Source organism: Dicentrarchus labrax, unplaced genomic scaffold (genome assembly GCF_905237075.1).
Source record: "Dicentrarchus labrax unplaced genomic scaffold, dlabrax2021, whole genome shotgun sequence".
NCBI lineage: Eukaryota > Metazoa > Chordata > Actinopteri > Moronidae > Dicentrarchus > Dicentrarchus labrax.
The window spans coordinates 5,526,379-5,545,483 of NW_026136719.1; the positions used below are offsets into that span (position 1 = coordinate 5,526,379).

Here is a 19,105-nt window from a genome sequence, read left to right on the forward strand (position 1 = left end):
CACAATTATGCGTGGAGTCCTAGGACTAAGACAGCTCTTACCACAGAGGCCCATAGTGGGAAGCTTGTTGTTGCTGGAGCTGTCGGTGTCGATCACCATCATGCCGGTGCTGTGGTACCACTGCAGCTTGAGACCAGCCGGGCTGCGGATCAGGTACATGTTGCCTGTGTCGTAGACCTCAAAGCCAAACTTCTTAAATCGAGGCTTGGCATAGCGAGAGTTGACATAGAGCTAAAAGGAAATGAAAAGTGAATGTTATCAGATAGATTTAGCTTTAATCTGCACAGTTAATATATATATATATATATATATATATATATATATATATATATATATAATGAAAATCAGGATAGGAAGTAGCGCCTCTTACCCTCCTCTGCAGCCTGTTGATGATGATGTGGTTGGATTTGTGGGTGATGTTGAGCGCCACCAGACACAGGTTGGTGAAATTCCAAAGGAGCTTTGGAAAGAAGAATAAAATCAATGACAAATCAAATCAGTGACTTACATTCAAATGGCTGTAAGGGAAGCTGCTAAGTGTGATATTGACTCACTGGAGACTCTGAGTCAGCAGGACACTCCTGAACCAGGACGCTGACCGTCTCATTGGGCAGCTGGGTCACTATGTATGAGGCAGCTTTGTAGATGGCAACGCTGTTTCCGTCAAATGTGATCACATTCAGATCAGGAAACATCGAGCAGCGACCTGGAACAGACAGGACGACAATGATCTGAATGCAAGAGCATGTTATCATCATTCAGTCAAATTTACAAATGTGGAGCTATGGGCAGAGTTGACTCCTGTTTTCCTCACATGGACAGTCCCACTGGGGGCAGCACTTGTCTCCATTGACCAGTACAGCAAAGCCAAGCAGGCCACAGTTGGGAGGGTCCGAAGTGAAGGGGCAGCTCTGGGATTTGTTGAACAGGACGAGTTGGTTGTTGACACAAATGTACTTTGTGCACTCATCGACGATCTCTGCATACGGAGGCTGGAATGAAACAAAATAAAGACCAAGGAGTCACACAACAAAAATAAAGCAATAAAGAGATATTTGTACGCAGGATAGAAAGGTAGTGTTTCATGTGTTCATTTAAAATAGACATAAACTCCTAAATGACTCCTTATTGGAAAAATATTCTTAAACTCTGAGTTTACTTAATTGCTTTTTCCAGAGCTTTTGACTGTATCCCACGGTCAACTTCAGACACACAATAACTAGTGGTAATATCCGATGTCCTCACATATACAACCACTTATGTGATCCAAGCGTCCATTTGCTGAGGAAGACCTTGGATACTCTCTGGAAAAAAGCGAATAAGTTAACCTTGAGTTTAATATAATCTACCACAAATAAACTATGTGTGAACCATTCTGCTTGTACTGCTGGAGAATAGAAACATCAATGTCTGTTGTACTGAAGTAGGAAAAAAACAAGAAGTTGAACACTTGTGAGTGGGTGCTCTTATTTAAAATGTTTGCTTTCAACTTTTTGGTACCAATGAATGTAAACCAATCAGAATCAACGTTAAATTGACAAAAAACCTGAACCTACAGTGCACATCCTTGTAGGTGACACAGCCATGGACGTCGCCCCCTCTGAAGTGTGTCTGGTTGTTTCCAAAGGTGTGTAAGGCGATGGCGGTGCAGGAGGAAGCGTTGTTGCACCCGGACTGGTACGATCAACTCTGTCCTGCTCAGTAGTTTTGATCGAGGTGGTTGCTGGGAGTGAAGTCGTAGTGGGAGTGGGAATATCAGGCTTCTGGGTGGAGATCATTGTATCAGGTGGAGGCGTCACTGGTTGGGATGAGGATGGTGACATGTCGGTCTCTTTGGTTGTCAGGGTTTTCTCGGATGTCATCTCGGACTCTCTGGTGGTTGTCGTGGGAAGAGCTGTAGATGCCGTGACTGTTGTTAGAGTAGGAATAGGCACTCCAGCGGTTATGGTGGTTGGGCGGGGAACCGCTGCAGTTGTGTCGACACGTTCGGTTGTACTCGCTGTAGTGACCATCTCGGCAGATGTTGTGATGGTTGTAGTTGGCACACCTGACACGGTTGTTGGGCCAGGGCTTGGTGTGACGGTCGGTGGGCTGAGAGTAGTTGATCTGACGGTTACTGCTGGAGGCCTTGTTGCTATGGTAATCCTAGCAGTGATGGGCCTGATGGTTGACCTCGGAGTCACTCTGGTTGTCACAGGAACTCTGGGTGTCGTTCTGATTGTGGTTGTCCGTGTGAGGGTGGTAGCTGGTGTAGCAGGTGTAGCTTCTGCAGTGGACACCAGCCGGGTGGTGACTTTGTCCAGGACAGTCGTTGACCTTGGAGCTGCGGTGGAAGTGGTTGTCTGTAGAGGAGACCAGGATGGAGGCGGCGTGGTTGTAGCTCTTGTTGACACTTCAACTCTGCCAGTCACTGGTTGTGTCGTCTCTGTAATCGGCTGTATAATGACTGGTCTGAGAGTGGTGGTAACGACACCTGGTGGAGCGCTTGTGAAGAGCGTGGTGAGAGGTGTCTCAGGAATATCAGACCCAGGTGGAGGTGTAACCAGTTTTCTGGTTGTGGTGGCGGCAATTTCTGCAGTGGAGATTTCCGGAGACGGTGTAGTTTTGGCAGTAGTGGTAATAGGTGTGGCAACAGCTGATGTCGCAGAGGTGACAATCAACTTTGATGTTACAGGAAGGCGAGGCACTTCAGTAGTTTTAGTGGAAGGGACTACATGGATTTCCGATGTGACCTGTGGGGTAGTCCTCACTGTAGGGCTGTACAACAGGGTGGAGGAAGTCTCCCGATGGGGGGGACGCCATGGCTCAGACGTCTGCATGGTAGATGCAGGATGGGTGGAGCTCTCTGTTGTTGGTAAAAGTGGTACAGTAGTGGTTTCTGTCAGAGACACTGGCTGAACGGTTGGTTCTGTTGTGACAGCGGGTCCTGTGGGCACAGTGGAGGTTTCTGGAACCTCTGGAGGTCTTGAAGTTGTGGTCTGAGTGGTTTTCTCTGTTGTTGGGGCAGCAGTAGACCAGGAGGTTCTCTCAGAATAAGTTGTGGAGGTGGACACGAGAGGAGTTGTGGTGTCTGTAATCTTTAGAGGTGGAGGTGCAGCCGTTGTTGTGGTTGCTACAGGTATTTCAGACACAGTGGATTCAATTCTGGTCACTTTCTCTGTTGTTGTTCTCCAGTCTGTAGTAGCTGAGGTAGGAACAGATGGTACAGTTGTAGTTGGGACAACATGGATTGGGGTTGATGTTGGTCTCTCAGGAGCAGTTGTTGTAGAAGTTGTCACTTCAGTAGGAGTGGTGTGCAGAATCTTCTCTGTGGTTCCAGGTGGTGATGTCATCTCTGGACTGATGTACTGTGTTGTTTTACTAGTGGTGAAAGGTGCAACTGGTGTGACTGATTCTGTGGTTTTAGCTGAAGTGATTATAGGCAAAGATACAGTTCTTGTTTCCACAGGAAGTGAAGTCTGGAGAGGTGAAGAGGTTGTGGAGGCTGTGCTTGGTAAACCTGGAGGGCTGGGTGTAGTTGTTGTTGGGGGAAGTCGCTCCGCTGTTACAGGCTTTGTGGTGGGTTCTGTGTATGCAGTGGTAACTGTACTGGGCACAGTAGTCCTGTCTGTAACTATAGAAGTCTCTGAGACTGGTGTAGGACTTGAAGTGGAAGCGGTTACAATCGAAGTAACTGCTGCTGAATGCGTAGTAGCCTCTGTGGTCTCTTTGCTTGTGTGCACGACAACAGGAGGAGGGGTACTGATGGTGGTTGGCCCTTCGACTGAGCTTGTGGTCGATGCTAAAGTGGTAGATGGTTGCGGGGAGGTGGCAGTGGTGGTGAAGCGAGGCAGCAGGAAGTCGGTGGGCTTGGTGGAGGAGGTAAGCCAGAACAGAGCTGTGATGGCGAAGGGAGCGCTGCTTGTCCTGGACGTGCTGGGGCCGATGGGGATCGTTGCAGCTTTGGTCGTCCATGCTGTTGTACTTGTTACAGAGGTGGGTGGGGGTTCAGTCACTCTGACAGTAGACAGAGGGTCCCCCACCGCTGGCCTGACAGTAGGAGGCGCTGTTGGAGGAGATGGGGGTCCTGCTGTTCTAGAAAGTTCAGGAGCTGCAGATGGAGAGATGGGGACTGGATGGGGCGGCTCATCAGGGGCGGGTGGTGCCGTAGACGAGGTTGTCTGTGCAATCACAGCGGGAGTGGTGGTGGTGATTTTAGTGGTAGGAGCAGTGTGTGGATGGGTGGAGGATGCAGCGGCAGTGGTGGTAGTGGTGGTCTTGAGGGGTGTGGTTGAGGCAGTACTGCTTGTGGTGGTTGCAGAAGTGACAGCTGCAAAGGTCGTCTGAGCAGCGGACGGTGTTAGAGGCTGCACAGCAACTGGGACCTTAATGCCTGAACCCAAACAATTAAAAATGTGTTAGAGAAGAGCTGAGCTAGTTCATGACTGAGAGGAACGTATACAGCTTACTTTGAGTGTTAGGTATACATTTGGTTAGCAGTAATGTGAACTACATGATTTGGCCAACACACATTTCACACACAATTTAACTGTGAATCCTATTGTTGAACATTGGCACCATTGTTTATCATCTCTGTTGTTTGTTAATATCAGGGTTTTTACCTATTTGATTTATTTTCTATTTGCTTTCATTTACTTTTAGGGCCTGAGCCCCCTAGCAAAACACGAGTCCAACTCCAATGGGACTTGCATGCTTCAATAAAGGTTAGATAAAGTTAAAGGGTCAAAATTAGTCAAATATGTAAGAATGAACTATGAATATCGCTACATATTCTCACACGCTACTGACTTTTTTTTAACAACATAACAATTACTAGCAGTATAAGTGTCAATAAGTCAAAGTATGTAGTAGATTGGAGATGAGTTTAAATGAAATGTACAGTTACCACTTTGAAGATATTGTGTAATTTCTTGTGTTAAAATCCCTTATTCATTGTGTTTTAGTGGTTAATTTAGGTGTAGGTATAAGTAAAGATAAAAAAAATCAACATGACAGATTTTTTAATTGCCACATACATTCAAACTAAGAGTCCAACTACATAACATTAGAAGCTAAACACCACTGAACTCAGTCAGGGGGGTACTTACAGTCTTCAACATAGACACACCGACGGGTAACCTCATCCAGGACCATGTGTGGAGGGCAGACAGGAAGGCAGCCCTCCACTCTGTACAGAGAAACACACAGCCGTGAAAAAGCAGAAAGATCTATACTCTGTTCTGTTTTAGATGAGTATTGATGTGCAGTCTTGTAATTCAACATTAACAGCATTCTGTCTAGTCTGAACATGTCAAGCATGTCTACTGTACCATAAACATTTCAGGTTATGGACACATTGGTTATGACTGAATGGAATACAGTTAGACTGGATTTAAATGTAGGTCTTAATCATCTTAAACATCACCTCCGCATCTTTTCAGTGTAGGTGGACGTGAAGAGAAAAACTCCTGTGTTATATGTTGCATGGAATATTTCAATGTCACTTTTCCTGGAGAGATTTTATTCTAGATTAGAGCAAAGAGTAAATAGTTTAAATCTCTGTACTTTCCTATATATAGCTGTACTCTCTTCACTTTACCTTGCTTAAAGCAGCAACCTTTCTCACATCATTTTGTGATGATTCTGGCGCCCCCTGTGGACAAAGGCGGTAGTGTTTCCACCGCCTCATTTCATTGATTTTAAGGGGAATCCGACAGAATCCGACTCAGAGGCAGGCATTAAGGATAACTATATAGAAAAAGTCAATCTTCTTTCTTATGTAGTTCATTTAGAGTTTTAAAATTGAATTTCATAATCAGTTATAAACTCCTTGTAGTATGTTTAACTACATCCTCCTTGCACTTACCATTGCTCACTTTAAATACATTAAAGATAACATATTTGAAGATCTAGTTGGTAAATCATTTTTTAAAATATCCCTCTCCAGAAGAGACTTGTCTGTAAACTGTTTGAGTTGTGCTGAGCTACTGAAAAGGTCAAATGCCTCACTGTGGGATGGTGACGCAGGCTTCAGCTGACGGGTCGCTGCAGGTCTTGAAGCAGGGGATGGCGCAGGAATCATACCTCCACTGACACCGAGGAGCGGGCGGAGCGTCTGGGTTGGGGCCTGATGAAAAACACTTTTACTTCAAGGTCACAAGACTGGAATGTGTGTAATTGGCCTTCTTGAACAGTTAATATATGAAACTCTTTGGGGAACGCATATACAATACAAACTTTTGCATATGTCCACTTTCAGATCAGATTTAATTGTACAATAGCTTGATGAGCATTATGTCTGTATGCAGTATTGCACCTTGACTTTCCCCTAAATTTAACGTTCAGCAAAATGGGCAAATATATATATATACCTCATAGTCTCAATGAAACTGCTCATGATACAAAATAAAAGTCACTCTAATGTCGCTTCAATCACCACGAAAGGTCTTATGTGAAAAGTGTATCGCAGACGAGTAATGTGATGAACTTAGAAAGCCATTAGTGTCCGTCTGAAGCCTGGACTCTGACTCTGGACTGAATGTGTGTGGCATCCACTTCTGTCAGCAGGAAATCCAATCTGCCATTGGCTCCTTTTCCATTAACTAACACAAATGCTGCAGTATTTTTAGCATCAGTGATTAGCACGGCTGCTCTCTCAGCCGAGTATGCAGGCAGGGGAGTCTCTGCTCTTGATCTTTGACCCCAGAGAGAAGTGCTGACCGAACCCTAAGCCAAGCTTCCTGAATCCTCACTGATGGCTGAGTGAGGCTTAAAAATATAAACCCAGAAAACAACACAGTTCACAGATCATTTCTGAGTGTTTTCAGTAGTATTAGAATTAAATTCCATTATTTTTGTCTTCAATCTGTTTCATTGTTTAATTACATTCTTAGGCTTCATGCCAACACAATCGTTTTGCCACTGTCACTGTAGTGTCAGTGAGAGCGCAGCCCCAGTAACCCCGACTGTTAGTGAGTGCTGTGTGTGATGTGTTCGCTGCCTGTTGGTGCTGCTGACCTGTCAGTCTGAACAGCGTGGCCTTGCGGAAGCTGTCGGTGTGTCTGTATTTGAGCAGGTGGAGGCGGGCCAGCGTGGCGTGCAGGAAGAAACCGGGCTTGGCGTGGGACTCCAGCGAGTCATAGCCGGGGATCCAGGTGTTCCTGTGGAGGACGAAGGTTGCTCCGTCCCAGAATGCCCCTCTCTCCTCCCACTTGGCCAGCGTCACCTGGCCGCTGGGGCTTGCGTACAGGAAGTAGTTCGGCCTGTCGGCTGCCTCAAAGGACACCCGCAATGTGTCTGTGGTGGAAGGTGGAAACAAAATCAATCAAGGACACTTCGACAACGTAAGTTTTCATTACAAAATGTTCTTGCTATAATGTATAATTCATTGTTTAAATGAACTGATGTGTTCACTCTTATCCTGTATTATTGGTAATATATTGTTTTGTAGGATTTTGTTTGTATGAATGTAATTGGCATGAACTTGATGTGAAACTTAGCTGCCTTCAGATCAGCATTAAAAACAGATTTTATCTCAACAGTTTCTTTGACCTGGATAAATAAAAATAAATGTCACCAAATAATTTACACATTTAAAAGACACAATGTCCGTGTTTCTGTTTCTGTTCACCAAATGAATGAAGGTCCAATATTCTGAAGAAAACATCAGCCTCTTTAGCTTATAAATACTCCACTATGAAAGACAGAAAGTCTGGATATTGCACATGGCCACATTGTGATTTTAATGCTATTTAAATTGCAAAAAGTGTCTGAATTCCTCTTCAACAGGATCCAGAGTACAGCAGTATCACAGCTCACTTGCAGTAAACAGTGAGACCAGCTTGTTATAGTCTTGGCTTGCTGACCAGCCTGCAGCTCAGGTTGCCATATTAACATTTGGCAATCTGATCTCTGAACCCCTCTGCCACTGGAAGTCAATGGAAGTCCATCTCCTCCATCAGTGTTTTCATTGGCATGCCCAAATCATTCCAAACACTGTTGAATGCAGTGGAAGAGAACGCAGACTGGCTGTCTTTCAGTCAGAGCAGAAAGAGTTGAAACTCAGGATGGAGGAAGAGCAGCTGGCAAACGGGGGGGAAAAAAAACAGGACGATCTGCTGTGTGATGCAATGACATTTGGTGACATTTCAAATTCAAATACTGTTTAGTCAGTGATTGGCTTGGCTGGTGATTGCTTTGCCCTACATGTCACATTCACCCATCCACACACATTCATACACTGATGCCACAGCATTCTTGTCCAGGATCTTGCCTTGAGGACACCTGGACATACAGAGAGAGGAGCTGGGGATCGAAATGCCAACCTTCTGTTTTGAGTAGACTACAGAGGTTTCAGATCAGAAAACAGAAATAGTCTTTCATTCAGCAGCTCTCCGTATTCTGCTGACAGAAAAACATATCGCTGTGCTATCTACACAAAGATTGAACTTTCCCAAACTCCACTACAGAAGTTCTCTTTCATCCACTGATCCTGCATCTACTGTATCCTGCATTAGTAAAGCAGACACTTCTTGTTTTCTACAGTGACACTAAATGAGGTAAAATAAAACTAAAAAGCCTCTCAACTAACCACAAGGTTCCCACACTCACTCACGCATACAATTCAAGGACATCTCAAGGTCTTCATTGAGGAATCACTCTTGTAATTAATTAGGAATTCTTAATTGTGGACCTTTTTTAGAGCATTAATTTGAAAAGAATTCAAACTTTTTTTTTGCATCTAACTCTCAGATAAATAGCTCTTACTTCTGACAAAAAGCAAAAATGAAGGAGAAGACTGCAGAAAGAGGCGGGAAAACTCTGCACAGAAGAAATCTCTGTCAGCTCTTGTAGTGAAATGAATCCTACACTGTAAATAAAGTCGAACCCTGCAGTCCGATTAGACTCACCGTGTGGTCGGGCTCTGCTGAGGCCCGGCGTCATCATGAACTGCGAGAGGACTCCGGGGGCGGCGGTGGTGCTGAGGTTGCCCCGCTGCAGGAACACAGAGCCACTGGACCTGCTGGCTGCCAACAGCGTCGTCCGATCCCTGAAGGTGATCAGCCTGAAGGGACCTTTCCCCAGAACTGCAGAGAGGAGGCCATATTAGTGCAGCAGTGATTATTGTGAATGTACACATCATTTATAGATCAAACTACATGTAAGTATAAGTGTGTGTGTGTGTGTGTGTGTGTATGATGTAGTGGTTCAAATAGCTCATAGATCAGTGGAGAGATTCTTATACCTTTATTGTAGAATTCACAATCATACGCTGCAGAGAGAAGCACAGAGACAGTTAATAACAATAATATTGATAATAATTAATCAAAGCACTACTTATTAATTAATCATATTGTATTCTTTAAAGAATTTTAAAGCTGTAACTAATGGTTTTATTTATTATTATTATAATAATTATTACAGTTGTAGGCTTCAGATTGAATCAAAGGCTATGTTCACACTGCAAGCCTTAACGTTCAGTTCGGATTTATTGTTCAGAACACATTTTTTTGTTTGGTTGTTCACATTATTTTCTGGATGTGGCCCATACCAGTGGGAACAGGTCATGGCCCTGAAGTTACCCGCCTGACGATCGTAGATCTTGAGTGACATAAAAGTCACATGAATTCTGATATGACTGTTCACACCGAGGTCACATTGCAAAGAATCAGACCTGTATCTGATTTGGATCACATATGAAATTGGCCCAAATCAGAATTGAAAAGATCAAATTCCATGTGGTTTGTGGTGTTCAAACTGTCATGCGGCCACTTTGGCCTGCAGTCTAAATGCAGCCTGAGATAAAGAAATAGTTCAGGTTCCCTGCATTCTGACTTACGGCACAGAGACGGGGTGCGCCAGTCGACAGGAACGCCCTGGTGGCAGCAGCGCTGGGCGTATGCCGCCACGCTGGTGCAGAAACACTCACAGTCGCCTCCACGACTGCAGGCACACGTGTCTGCCAGGCAGTTCATGTAGAACCAGGTCACATCCACCTGAACACGGCAAAAAACAAACACTTTTCAACAAGTTACAACCTACAGAATAAGCAGGATGTACTGGGGTCAAGAAAAAGAAATAGCATTCTCAAGTCATAAACTCCATAACTATTTATTTAATTACCTATTTATTTTACTCTACATCTAAGTGTTTGATGCTCAAAAGATTATAAATACATGACAATACAACAATACAAGAGTTTCACAATTACAAACACTGTCACATATTTCTATCATTTCAGGTTGAAATATATTAACTGTAAAAGACAACAGATGGCAAAGAGCAGTTTTAAGAACTCAACAAGAGAAGTAACAGCACTTCAAGAGAGAGTCCAAACTGCAGGCCAGAGGGCTGCTGTACTGTTACTCACCACTGGGTGGCAGGCCTGGAAGACCTCACCGAGCAGGACAGCACACTGACGCTTTGCAAAAGGCTCTCTGAGCGGACTGAGGCTGCAGGGGTGTCTGATATCTGGACTGTTCACACACTGAACACACACAAACACACACAATGGTGTTGAATTACTGCTTTTTATTAGAGGTTGAGTAGTAAAGTCGAAAAAGGTCTCATCTAGTGTAATATGTTGGTTGCAGAAGTGTTTAAGAGACTTTTTTCACACTTTAAAGCTACAATGCTTATTTGTAAAAAGTAGAAGGCTTCACAAGGGTGTTGATGATACAGGTGAGGTGATGTTCACTCACCTCTACTGCAGTCCAGCTGTTTCCAAACTCCTGTGGAGTTGGGGAGTCGATGTTGTCGGGGGTCCGCATCTCGTTCACCGTCTTCATGTCAAAGTTCCCACACAGCCCGCTTAGCTTCCCCTGTACACATCACCAACCACCCTCTTTAATCAGATCCTTTTTATACACTGATATCCACCTAATATCATTATATCTTGAATATGGAGTCTATGCTCGTACTGCAGCATTGGTGCAATACAGCATCTGGCCTCCAGTGGCAGCGCTGAGCACATTGATGCTGAGCATTCCTCCAGCTGGTGAGCGAGGAAGAATGCGCCATGTTTGGTTTAATGTTTTATGAATATCTGTGTGACTAAATTGTTGAGGTTTTCTCTGATAATCGTCATAAAAGCAGACATATCACTCAAATATTTGCTAACTCAAGGTCCATTTATTGGCGTTTACCATAGCTTTCAACCATATTACACCATCCTCATCAGAAAATGGAGTTCCCTCAGTTGGAAAATGTCAAGAATTAACTGTCAAGCTCAATCTTTCAACCAAGAAGTCTTAAGAAGTGCTCAGAAAGGAAAGTTTGAACATCTACAGTTGATAACACTCCCTGTTGAAAGCTCCCAAACAAGCGAGTAAGAGGAGCTTGAGTTGAGATGGTTTTGTCAGTTTCTGGAGTCAAAGAGGAACTGTCAAACTCAGCTTCAGATATTATTTATCCTCATCAGGGAAAGTGAGGGGAGGCAAGAACCAACAGGTAAATGCAGTCTCAATATGAAGAAACATTTTTAACTTTTCAGCTAAATGCTCTAAATGCAACCTAAAGGCACTGAACCGGCGTCCTACCTGCCAACTGGGTCCGACCTGGATGTGGACCGTGGTCTTGCGGTCCCAGAGGACGGTGACGTCTTCCTCTGGGAAATGAACCACTGTAAAGTATCCGGCTGGCCAGATGTACATCGTCTGCTTCCTGTCAATCACACTGGATGGATTCTGCAAGGGAACAAGTATTATACTGAAATATTCTCAGATGACGTAAATATGATTAGGGAACAAAATGTGTTTAAGAACTGACAATGAAGCAATATGAAATTACTGCTAATGACACAAAACCAACCAACAATTTGCTGCTTGTAACCTGCAGCAAATATACTGTAGAAAATATACTGATGTAAGTGATTCTTACTGGCTTCCCAGTGTCGTCATCGAATGCTATGAAGGATCTGCCGATGTTGATCAGCAGAGATTTCCTGCAGATGACTCCGCTGTCGAAACAGTCGACGTTCTCAGCTGACACACTGAGCATCACATCAGCACTGCTCTGTGGAGGAGAGAAAACACAATCACAGAAATCTACCCAAGTCTTAAGAGCTCAGAAATGCTGCTGACGCTAAAAGCAAAAGTCTGTTTTTATTTGTAGCACTACACTAAAGTTCTTCACAATTTGAAATGTGATAAGATTGAGAAATTAGACATTTCCACTGATCTACAAATCATCAAATCAGTTAAGTTTTACTTTTACTGCCAATCAGATGGATTTCTCACTTTCTGAGTAGTCACTGGTTTCAGGTCATGTCAGTAGTGTTTGAAAATCCGTGTTAAAACTAGAGATGAGTAATTTGTCTAAAACCGTGGACGTTTATTTATTTAATTCATTAATATATTCAGATTATTTAAAAACTGGAAAAAACTGCATTGCCCCCTTACATTACTAATTTGCATTATCTTCCTCCTTGTCTTTTCTTTTGATTATAAAAATACTTTTTTTAAGCTGCCAGTGTCATATGATGACCTTCTTAACAGAAGCCTTTAAAAAATAAATGTATTTTTCAGTAAGAAAAAAAAAGATTCCTGCTGAAGAACAGTCCAAAAAAGCTTTAAGTGTACAGACAGTTAATGTCTCTTACAACAAATAAATACTTTCATTACCTTTACAAGATAGACTTTGCATGCACCAACGTAGTCAAACAGCAGCCCATCAAATGTCCTGTAGTGGCGATCACCGTAAGCCATGCACATGGATGGACACGGATGAAACACACACTGGAACGTCCCATGCTGGCAAACACTACAAAGACAGCAAAGCTTCAGTGATTCAGCATCAACTTGTTCCCACTTAGTTGGAGGACATTTTTTTCATCTCTAATGGCCTCCTTTTGTGGAGAGCCTCAGGTTTACAGCAGGCAGAAAAGTGGCCAGTGAATTGTCAAAGGTTGAATCGCCGCTTATTGCGCTATTAGGCTGTCATCTACATCTTCTTCCCTGGCTACGGCTTGAAGGAGAAATGGAAGGATGGGAGAATGACTGAGATCACTGAGAGAGTGTTTCCTTTCACCAGCTATGAACAACCTGAAGCTGAGGGAATCAAAGAGTCATACAAGGGCCCGCTCTGTTTTCCAGGCTGTTTTCTGTCCCGTGATAACAGAGAATTATGGATATCAGGTGGCCACTTTCGCTGATCTGACAATCTCAGGACACAGCGCTTTCAGGCTAAATCTGACTTTGAAAAATTAGCGACGTTGTTGTAGATTTGTCTTAAATCTGACAGATATTGTTGGCAGATGATTGGTGAGGGTAATACAAATTTGTACGCCTTGACAAAATGGATAAAGATCCACTGAAGGAAGGAAGGAAAATTAAAGTGTAGATCATTTCTATTTTAATGAAGACAGTTTTATAGCACAAATGCACAAACTCACCACTGATGGCAGGGGGACGAGACTCTGTCACCGGGGTAATACTCCTTTCCTTTCCATAGACAGGGGCAGGATGCAGGTTCAAAGCACTCGTCTCCATGTTTCAGCAAACTGGGGTTCAAACACAAGCTTGTTAAAGGACAAAACATTTCAAATCTTTATGTTTACTGATATGGAAAATGGAGCTTTGATGTAGTAGTTTGAGATCAAAAGATTCAGGTGATGCACAATGAGGTTTTCTTGGGTTAAATCCTGCAACAGAAGCTTCTTGATCTCTAGGACTCAAGGTGTTTACTTCACTTTGCTGTTTTTTCCATTGAAAATTATGGAATTCACCAATAATGCTTCTTTCAGACACCTAAAAGCATTTTACTACTATAACAAGACAACTTCAGTGAGAACATAATCCAACCAACTATAGCTCAAATGAAAGAGACTGAAACTCATCATAGGTAGATTCTAGATTCACATTCAGTCTTGCCAAAACAGCAGAAGTGTCCATTTACACCTGGGTGATAATAGTTATACAGCAGCTATTTGGCTATTAACACCTGGTGCTCTAGCCATAAACAGCGATAAAGTCCATGTAGGGAGGAGGTAGTGGCAGGCAGGGTTTGAGTCTTATTATTTTAAGTTTTCCGATACGAGTAATTCTTTGATTGGTCAAAAAGCCAGTAGATGTGGTCCCAGCTGAAGGTCTGTGCTGTAAAGCCAACCAGAGTAAGAATAAGCAGATGGAATTGTTGACTGACATCATCAATAGGCCAATAAAAGAGCCTCATAACTCAGTACAATCCAATTTGGAGCAATGTTGGTTATTATTCAAGAGCTGTGGGCTAACAGGATGCTATCATGTTATAGCATAATCATCATTTGCTCCTGTGTTCATCTCTAATCCAGATATGAGGACAGTCCTTTGCCAAGGGAACGACAGAGCCAGAGCCAAAGCAGGTTGGCTTCCAGTGCAGAGCGATGCCAGGAAACAAGAGGGAGAGAGTTTCAGGGGTGGGCGACTGTGGATGAAAAGCGGTAACACTCGTTAGCTACATGAGAAAACCAGACAATTAGGATTCTCAGAGATAGAGAGAGAAACAGTCTTTGTCTGGATGCCTCCATTTGCTTTCCACTCCGCGAGACGAAGCTGATAAGTATCTTGTAATATCCAGGGTTGAGCTATATCCACTGGCGAGGCTGCAGACAATGAAGTGACATACTGAATGGTCCCGCCACAAACCTCAGGTTCATCTGAGTAGAGTTACACCCCAGATAAAACGGTGTTAACAGCTTCCTTTATCCGCCCGCCAAGCTGCCGTATCAATTACTCTGATCAAAGTTTCTAAAATCATTCATTCTCCCGACCTACGTGCACATTATGAATAAATCTTCATAAACACAGCCCTCATTTTGAATTTAATTCTACCAGACGATGTAAAAGTGCCTGATGAAGATGTAGTTGCATAGGGTGGCGACAGGCGAGCCAGACGGCGCAGTGGGTTGACTGCAGCTTGCGATGCATCTGGTTCTGTTCCAGGTTTGTTGTGTGCTGCACAGTAGGCCAGTGAGGTAAGCAGTTGTCAGACAGAAAACAATGAAAGAATGTTGTTTCTGATTTTCTTTCAAGTTTACATGAACATAAGGTACAACTTTATATTCTAAAAGAGAATCCAGGGCACTCCTGGGGCCCAAAACAGCATCCAGTGCATCAAACCACGTTGTAGTCTTTCAGTTGCTCCACTGCATGCATTATGGGCTTTTTCTATAATTTAAATCTTATTGTCGACATTTTCGTTCCTATCCGCTGACTCTAGTTCCAAGTATTGGTTGTCTTTATTGTTACATATGCAGAAGTCAAACATTGGTCACTGTTGTGTTTCTTATAGTTGTCCTTGTTGGGATGTGATGACACATCTGCTTGACCAATCATGACCAATCAGCAAGCAAACATAAACTAGCTATCACCTCCTGAGAAAGGTCGGAATTTAGTTTAGGAACTTCCCAAAGCAAGTCGAGAACAGTGTAAACATAGCAGAACCCATGACAATGGTTACACTAGGGATACCAGTGCCGACTCAGTTGTGTGTACAATTGTTTGAAATAATTAAACACACAAAACACACACACATTGCTATCAAAGACATTTGGGTCAAAACTGGCAGTGTAGTTGCAGATCACTCCCTCGGTTCACCCTCCCCTTCCAACCGCAAGGAGAAACTCCAGTGGCCATGGCACACGCTAAATACACAAACAGCCCTATCTAGAGTCAGTGTTTAGTTTTTATGAAATAAATATGAAAAAATATGATAATTTATAATAAATAAATACAAATATGACGAAAAGTTATCTTTATAAAAGTTCCCTACTGCAGCTTTAAACCACGCCCGTCATGGGACACTGATTGGTCCGAACCACTGTGGTTCAGACACAAGTGCATAGCTTGAAGCCTGGCCAGATTCTTGTGGGATCTCGAGATTTTGTGATCTCTGACATTCACCTGCTCTGTAAGGTTACACCAAACTGACACCAACCCAAACTGCATCTTCAATGAGAGGTTATTTTGTGTGTACCTTTACTCCGTATTGTATCACTTCGTATTTATTTCTAACTCCCTTAAACCTGTCCAGGACAGTCCACAGACAAATAACAGGTTTTTACAGTTGTATATGTACATACTGTAACCAAAACCAAATTCTGGTATGCTGCACGGTCCTGTGTTGCACCTGAAAGTCCAGGTTCATATGAGTTCAGCTGGGCTAATTGTCACAGAATGAGGAATGGATGAATGGTCTACATTTTGATCATAAACAAAGTGTGCCATTGTGAATGAAAACACAATGGATTCTTCTGTCAGCACTTCAGCTAATTATTTCCCATTAGAGGTTTTAAAGTCCTGCTGCAGATGAATACCTTGCAGTTGACTTTGAGTATTTTTTTTTCTTTCTGTTTTCATGATGATCATCTAAGTGTAGTATTAATATGACAGAGGGAACACCTGCTTGTCAAATGATTTCTGGTTTAGGAAAGAAAACCAAATCAAGTTGAACATATATATGTATGTATTTATATATATATGTGTATATATATATACTTTTAACTAGTGCTGTCAGTTAAACGTGTTATTAACGGCGTTAACGCAAACCCATTTTAACGGCGTCAATTTTTTTATCGCAAGATTAACGTTCTTTTTGGCCCAGCACACTTTGTAGTTTTTTTCACATGCTGTTGCAACAATTAGTAACGTTAGAAAAACTACAACACCACACCGGATCTAGCTAGACCGGAAACAAAACAACAGGCACGCCGCACACACTTGTTTAAGAGTAGTAGACGTTAGGTTTTGAGTGGATGGCGAGCGCGAGACGCTGAAATGGATGCCAATAATATTCTGAATGGAAAGTTTACTTTTAAAAAGTTGCCAAATGGTTCCATTGACAAGACCAAAGTGATCTGTGTGTTTTGTCGTTGTGAACTGAGCTATCATCGCAGCACGTCCAGTCTGAAATACCACTTGATGGCCAAACACACAGCTGATGCGAATTCTCCGCCCCCTCGTCAAAGCCAGGCGACAATGGATGATTTTTCAATAAAAACAACATTTGCACAAAGCAAGCCGATCCACTTTTCCATGTTGATAAGAGCATTAAAATGAGAAAAAATAATGGGACAAAAAGAAATCAAGGGACATTAAGAATAGATAAAAATGTGCAATTAACTATGAGTTAACTATGACATTAATGCGATTAATCGCGATTAAATATTTTAATTGTTTGACAGCACTTCTTTTAACCCAAGAAAGAATACTCAAGTATGAGACTGAAGTCTTGACTTTATATTTTGTGATATTGTATTGGTATGTATTGTTATGTTATGTTACTATCATCCATGAGAATATTAAAGTGCAATAATGTGGACTATCAGTACATAAACAAGCGAATTAAAACATACTCAAAGCATTGGAACAAGAGACAAATCTTAAGACAGCTGATAATCAACTACATCAGTTTCATTCATACAATGACGTCCATTTTGAGCCTGATTTGTTCAATCTGAGTTATAAAAAATCCCACTGATTATCCTCAAAACTGTGAAAAACAAGTTTATAAATGCCTGAACTCGTCACTGCACTCACTAATATAACTGTCATCGGGCAGCTGAATGAGATCTCTTTGTGTCCATATTTACCACAAAATGAGTTCACAAACTATCAGGTTCCAGGGAGTTATTAAACACTTGTAGCATGACCGGCATTCTGGGACTGGGATTCAGAGTCTGGGAGATTCTCGTCACCATAAAGGTCGTCCTGCTTAACGTGGCGAGTAGGAATATATGAATCACACCAACGCGGTCAACAGAGGTGACGCGGGGTCGCAGTGACTACAGGGTGTCTCTGTACCTGTCTAACCTTTTCTCTGTGTCACTGTGTTTAATACTGTTAGTAGAAACACTGAGGAACAGGCAGGAACTGATGATATTTACAGACTAGGACTGTCCTGAGAGGGGGAGGTTAATTATGGTGTACAGGTTTCACTTGTCTGGAATTTGACGATATAAAATGCATATTCACCTTCATATTTAAACAATTTAAAGTTATAGATCTGAATTTTTCAGTATGTTTGTTTAGAACTAAAAGGTATGCTTTACTTGAGGGAATTTTTGTTAGTATCTATGACCTACTGTGTCCAGTAGAGCTTTGATTGGGCCCAAAAAGTCAGACCCGGCCTGAGCCAAGGCCAGAAAGATTCAGTGCGTGCCGAACCGAGCCCAAACCGCGGAAGCAGTTTTGGGTCCGAACCCAACTGAAACCAAATTTCTACTGAGAATAAATAAATAACTTAAAGAGTTTATTAAGCGCTAGGGTAAACTACATATATTCATATAATATAGTGTAAATTATTATAAAAACTAATAACAAAATCACTCATTAATTGTAGTTGCATGCATTGTTAATAACATACTAAAGATATATATTTATTTTTAAATCTAATTCTGTCCAAGCCCGACCTACAGCAGCAGTTTTGTGTCCAAACCTGGCTGACAGTGTTGGGTTCAATCGGATTCAAGCAGAGAATCAAAGCTCCAGGGCAAAGTCGTGAGTCGTTATATTTTATATATCACATAAGTGGTTGTTTACTTTATGTTAAAAGTAGAGATGTTCCAATACCATTTATTCCTTCCCGATACAGATTTTCCTACCTGAAATTGAATAACGTATACTACTATTGGATCAGTGCATAAACACATGTACTTGCTGATATCACATTTTATAGGCAGCACCGGAGGAATTTACGTTACTGGTATTGGTATCAGAGCAACTCTAGTTAAAACCAGTAAAGATATTGAACAATCAACCCAGTTTTACTATTCTTTAAACTGTAACTGTAAATTGAACCACTTAGTATACAGTGGGTACGGAAAGTATTCAGACCCCTTTAAAATTTTTCACTCTTTGTTTCATTGCAGCAATTTGCTAAAATCAAAAAAGTTCATTTTATTTCTCATTAATGTACACTCAGCACGCCATCTTGACAGAAAAAAACAGAAATGTAGAAATTTTTGCAAATTTATTAAAAAAAGAAAAAACTGAAATATCACATGGTCATAACTATCAGGAAGCCTGAAAAACTTCTAGTCAGCTTCTAGACTTTTGATTTTATGTGGTGTGGCTCTTTCTTTAGGCCTTTTTTTTGGGATCTGTGTTATAAAATAAACTTTTTAAAGGGGATCACTAATTATTTTATGGGA

The 19,105-nt window shown here is 42.2% G+C and overlaps 1 protein-coding gene across 1 annotated transcript in view; it reads right to left on the minus strand.

Moving 5' to 3' along the window:
- otog (otogelin) overlaps positions 1–19,105 on the minus strand; it is a 59,283-nt gene that overhangs the window by 12,031 nt on the left and 28,147 nt on the right. The window contains exons 24-40 of the mRNA XM_051380361.1: positions 13,370–13,477; positions 12,600–12,738; positions 11,857–11,991; positions 11,517–11,663; positions 10,680–10,799; positions 10,349–10,465; positions 9,818–9,974; positions 9,224–9,250; positions 8,889–9,065; positions 6,997–7,275; positions 5,989–6,106; positions 5,088–5,167; positions 1,557–4,372; positions 815–992; positions 555–706; positions 371–460; positions 42–231 (exon numbers count right to left, since the gene is read on the minus strand). Of these exons, the coding sequence (XP_051236321.1) occupies positions 42–231; positions 371–460; positions 555–706; positions 815–992; positions 1,557–4,372; positions 5,088–5,167; positions 5,989–6,106; positions 6,997–7,275; positions 8,889–9,065; positions 9,224–9,250; positions 9,818–9,974; positions 10,349–10,465; positions 10,680–10,799; positions 11,517–11,663; positions 11,857–11,991; positions 12,600–12,738; positions 13,370–13,477 (5,030 nt within the window). The remainder of the gene's footprint in view (positions 1–41; positions 232–370; positions 461–554; positions 707–814; positions 993–1,556; positions 4,373–5,087; positions 5,168–5,988; positions 6,107–6,996; positions 7,276–8,888; positions 9,066–9,223; positions 9,251–9,817; positions 9,975–10,348; positions 10,466–10,679; positions 10,800–11,516; positions 11,664–11,856; positions 11,992–12,599; positions 12,739–13,369; positions 13,478–19,105) is intronic.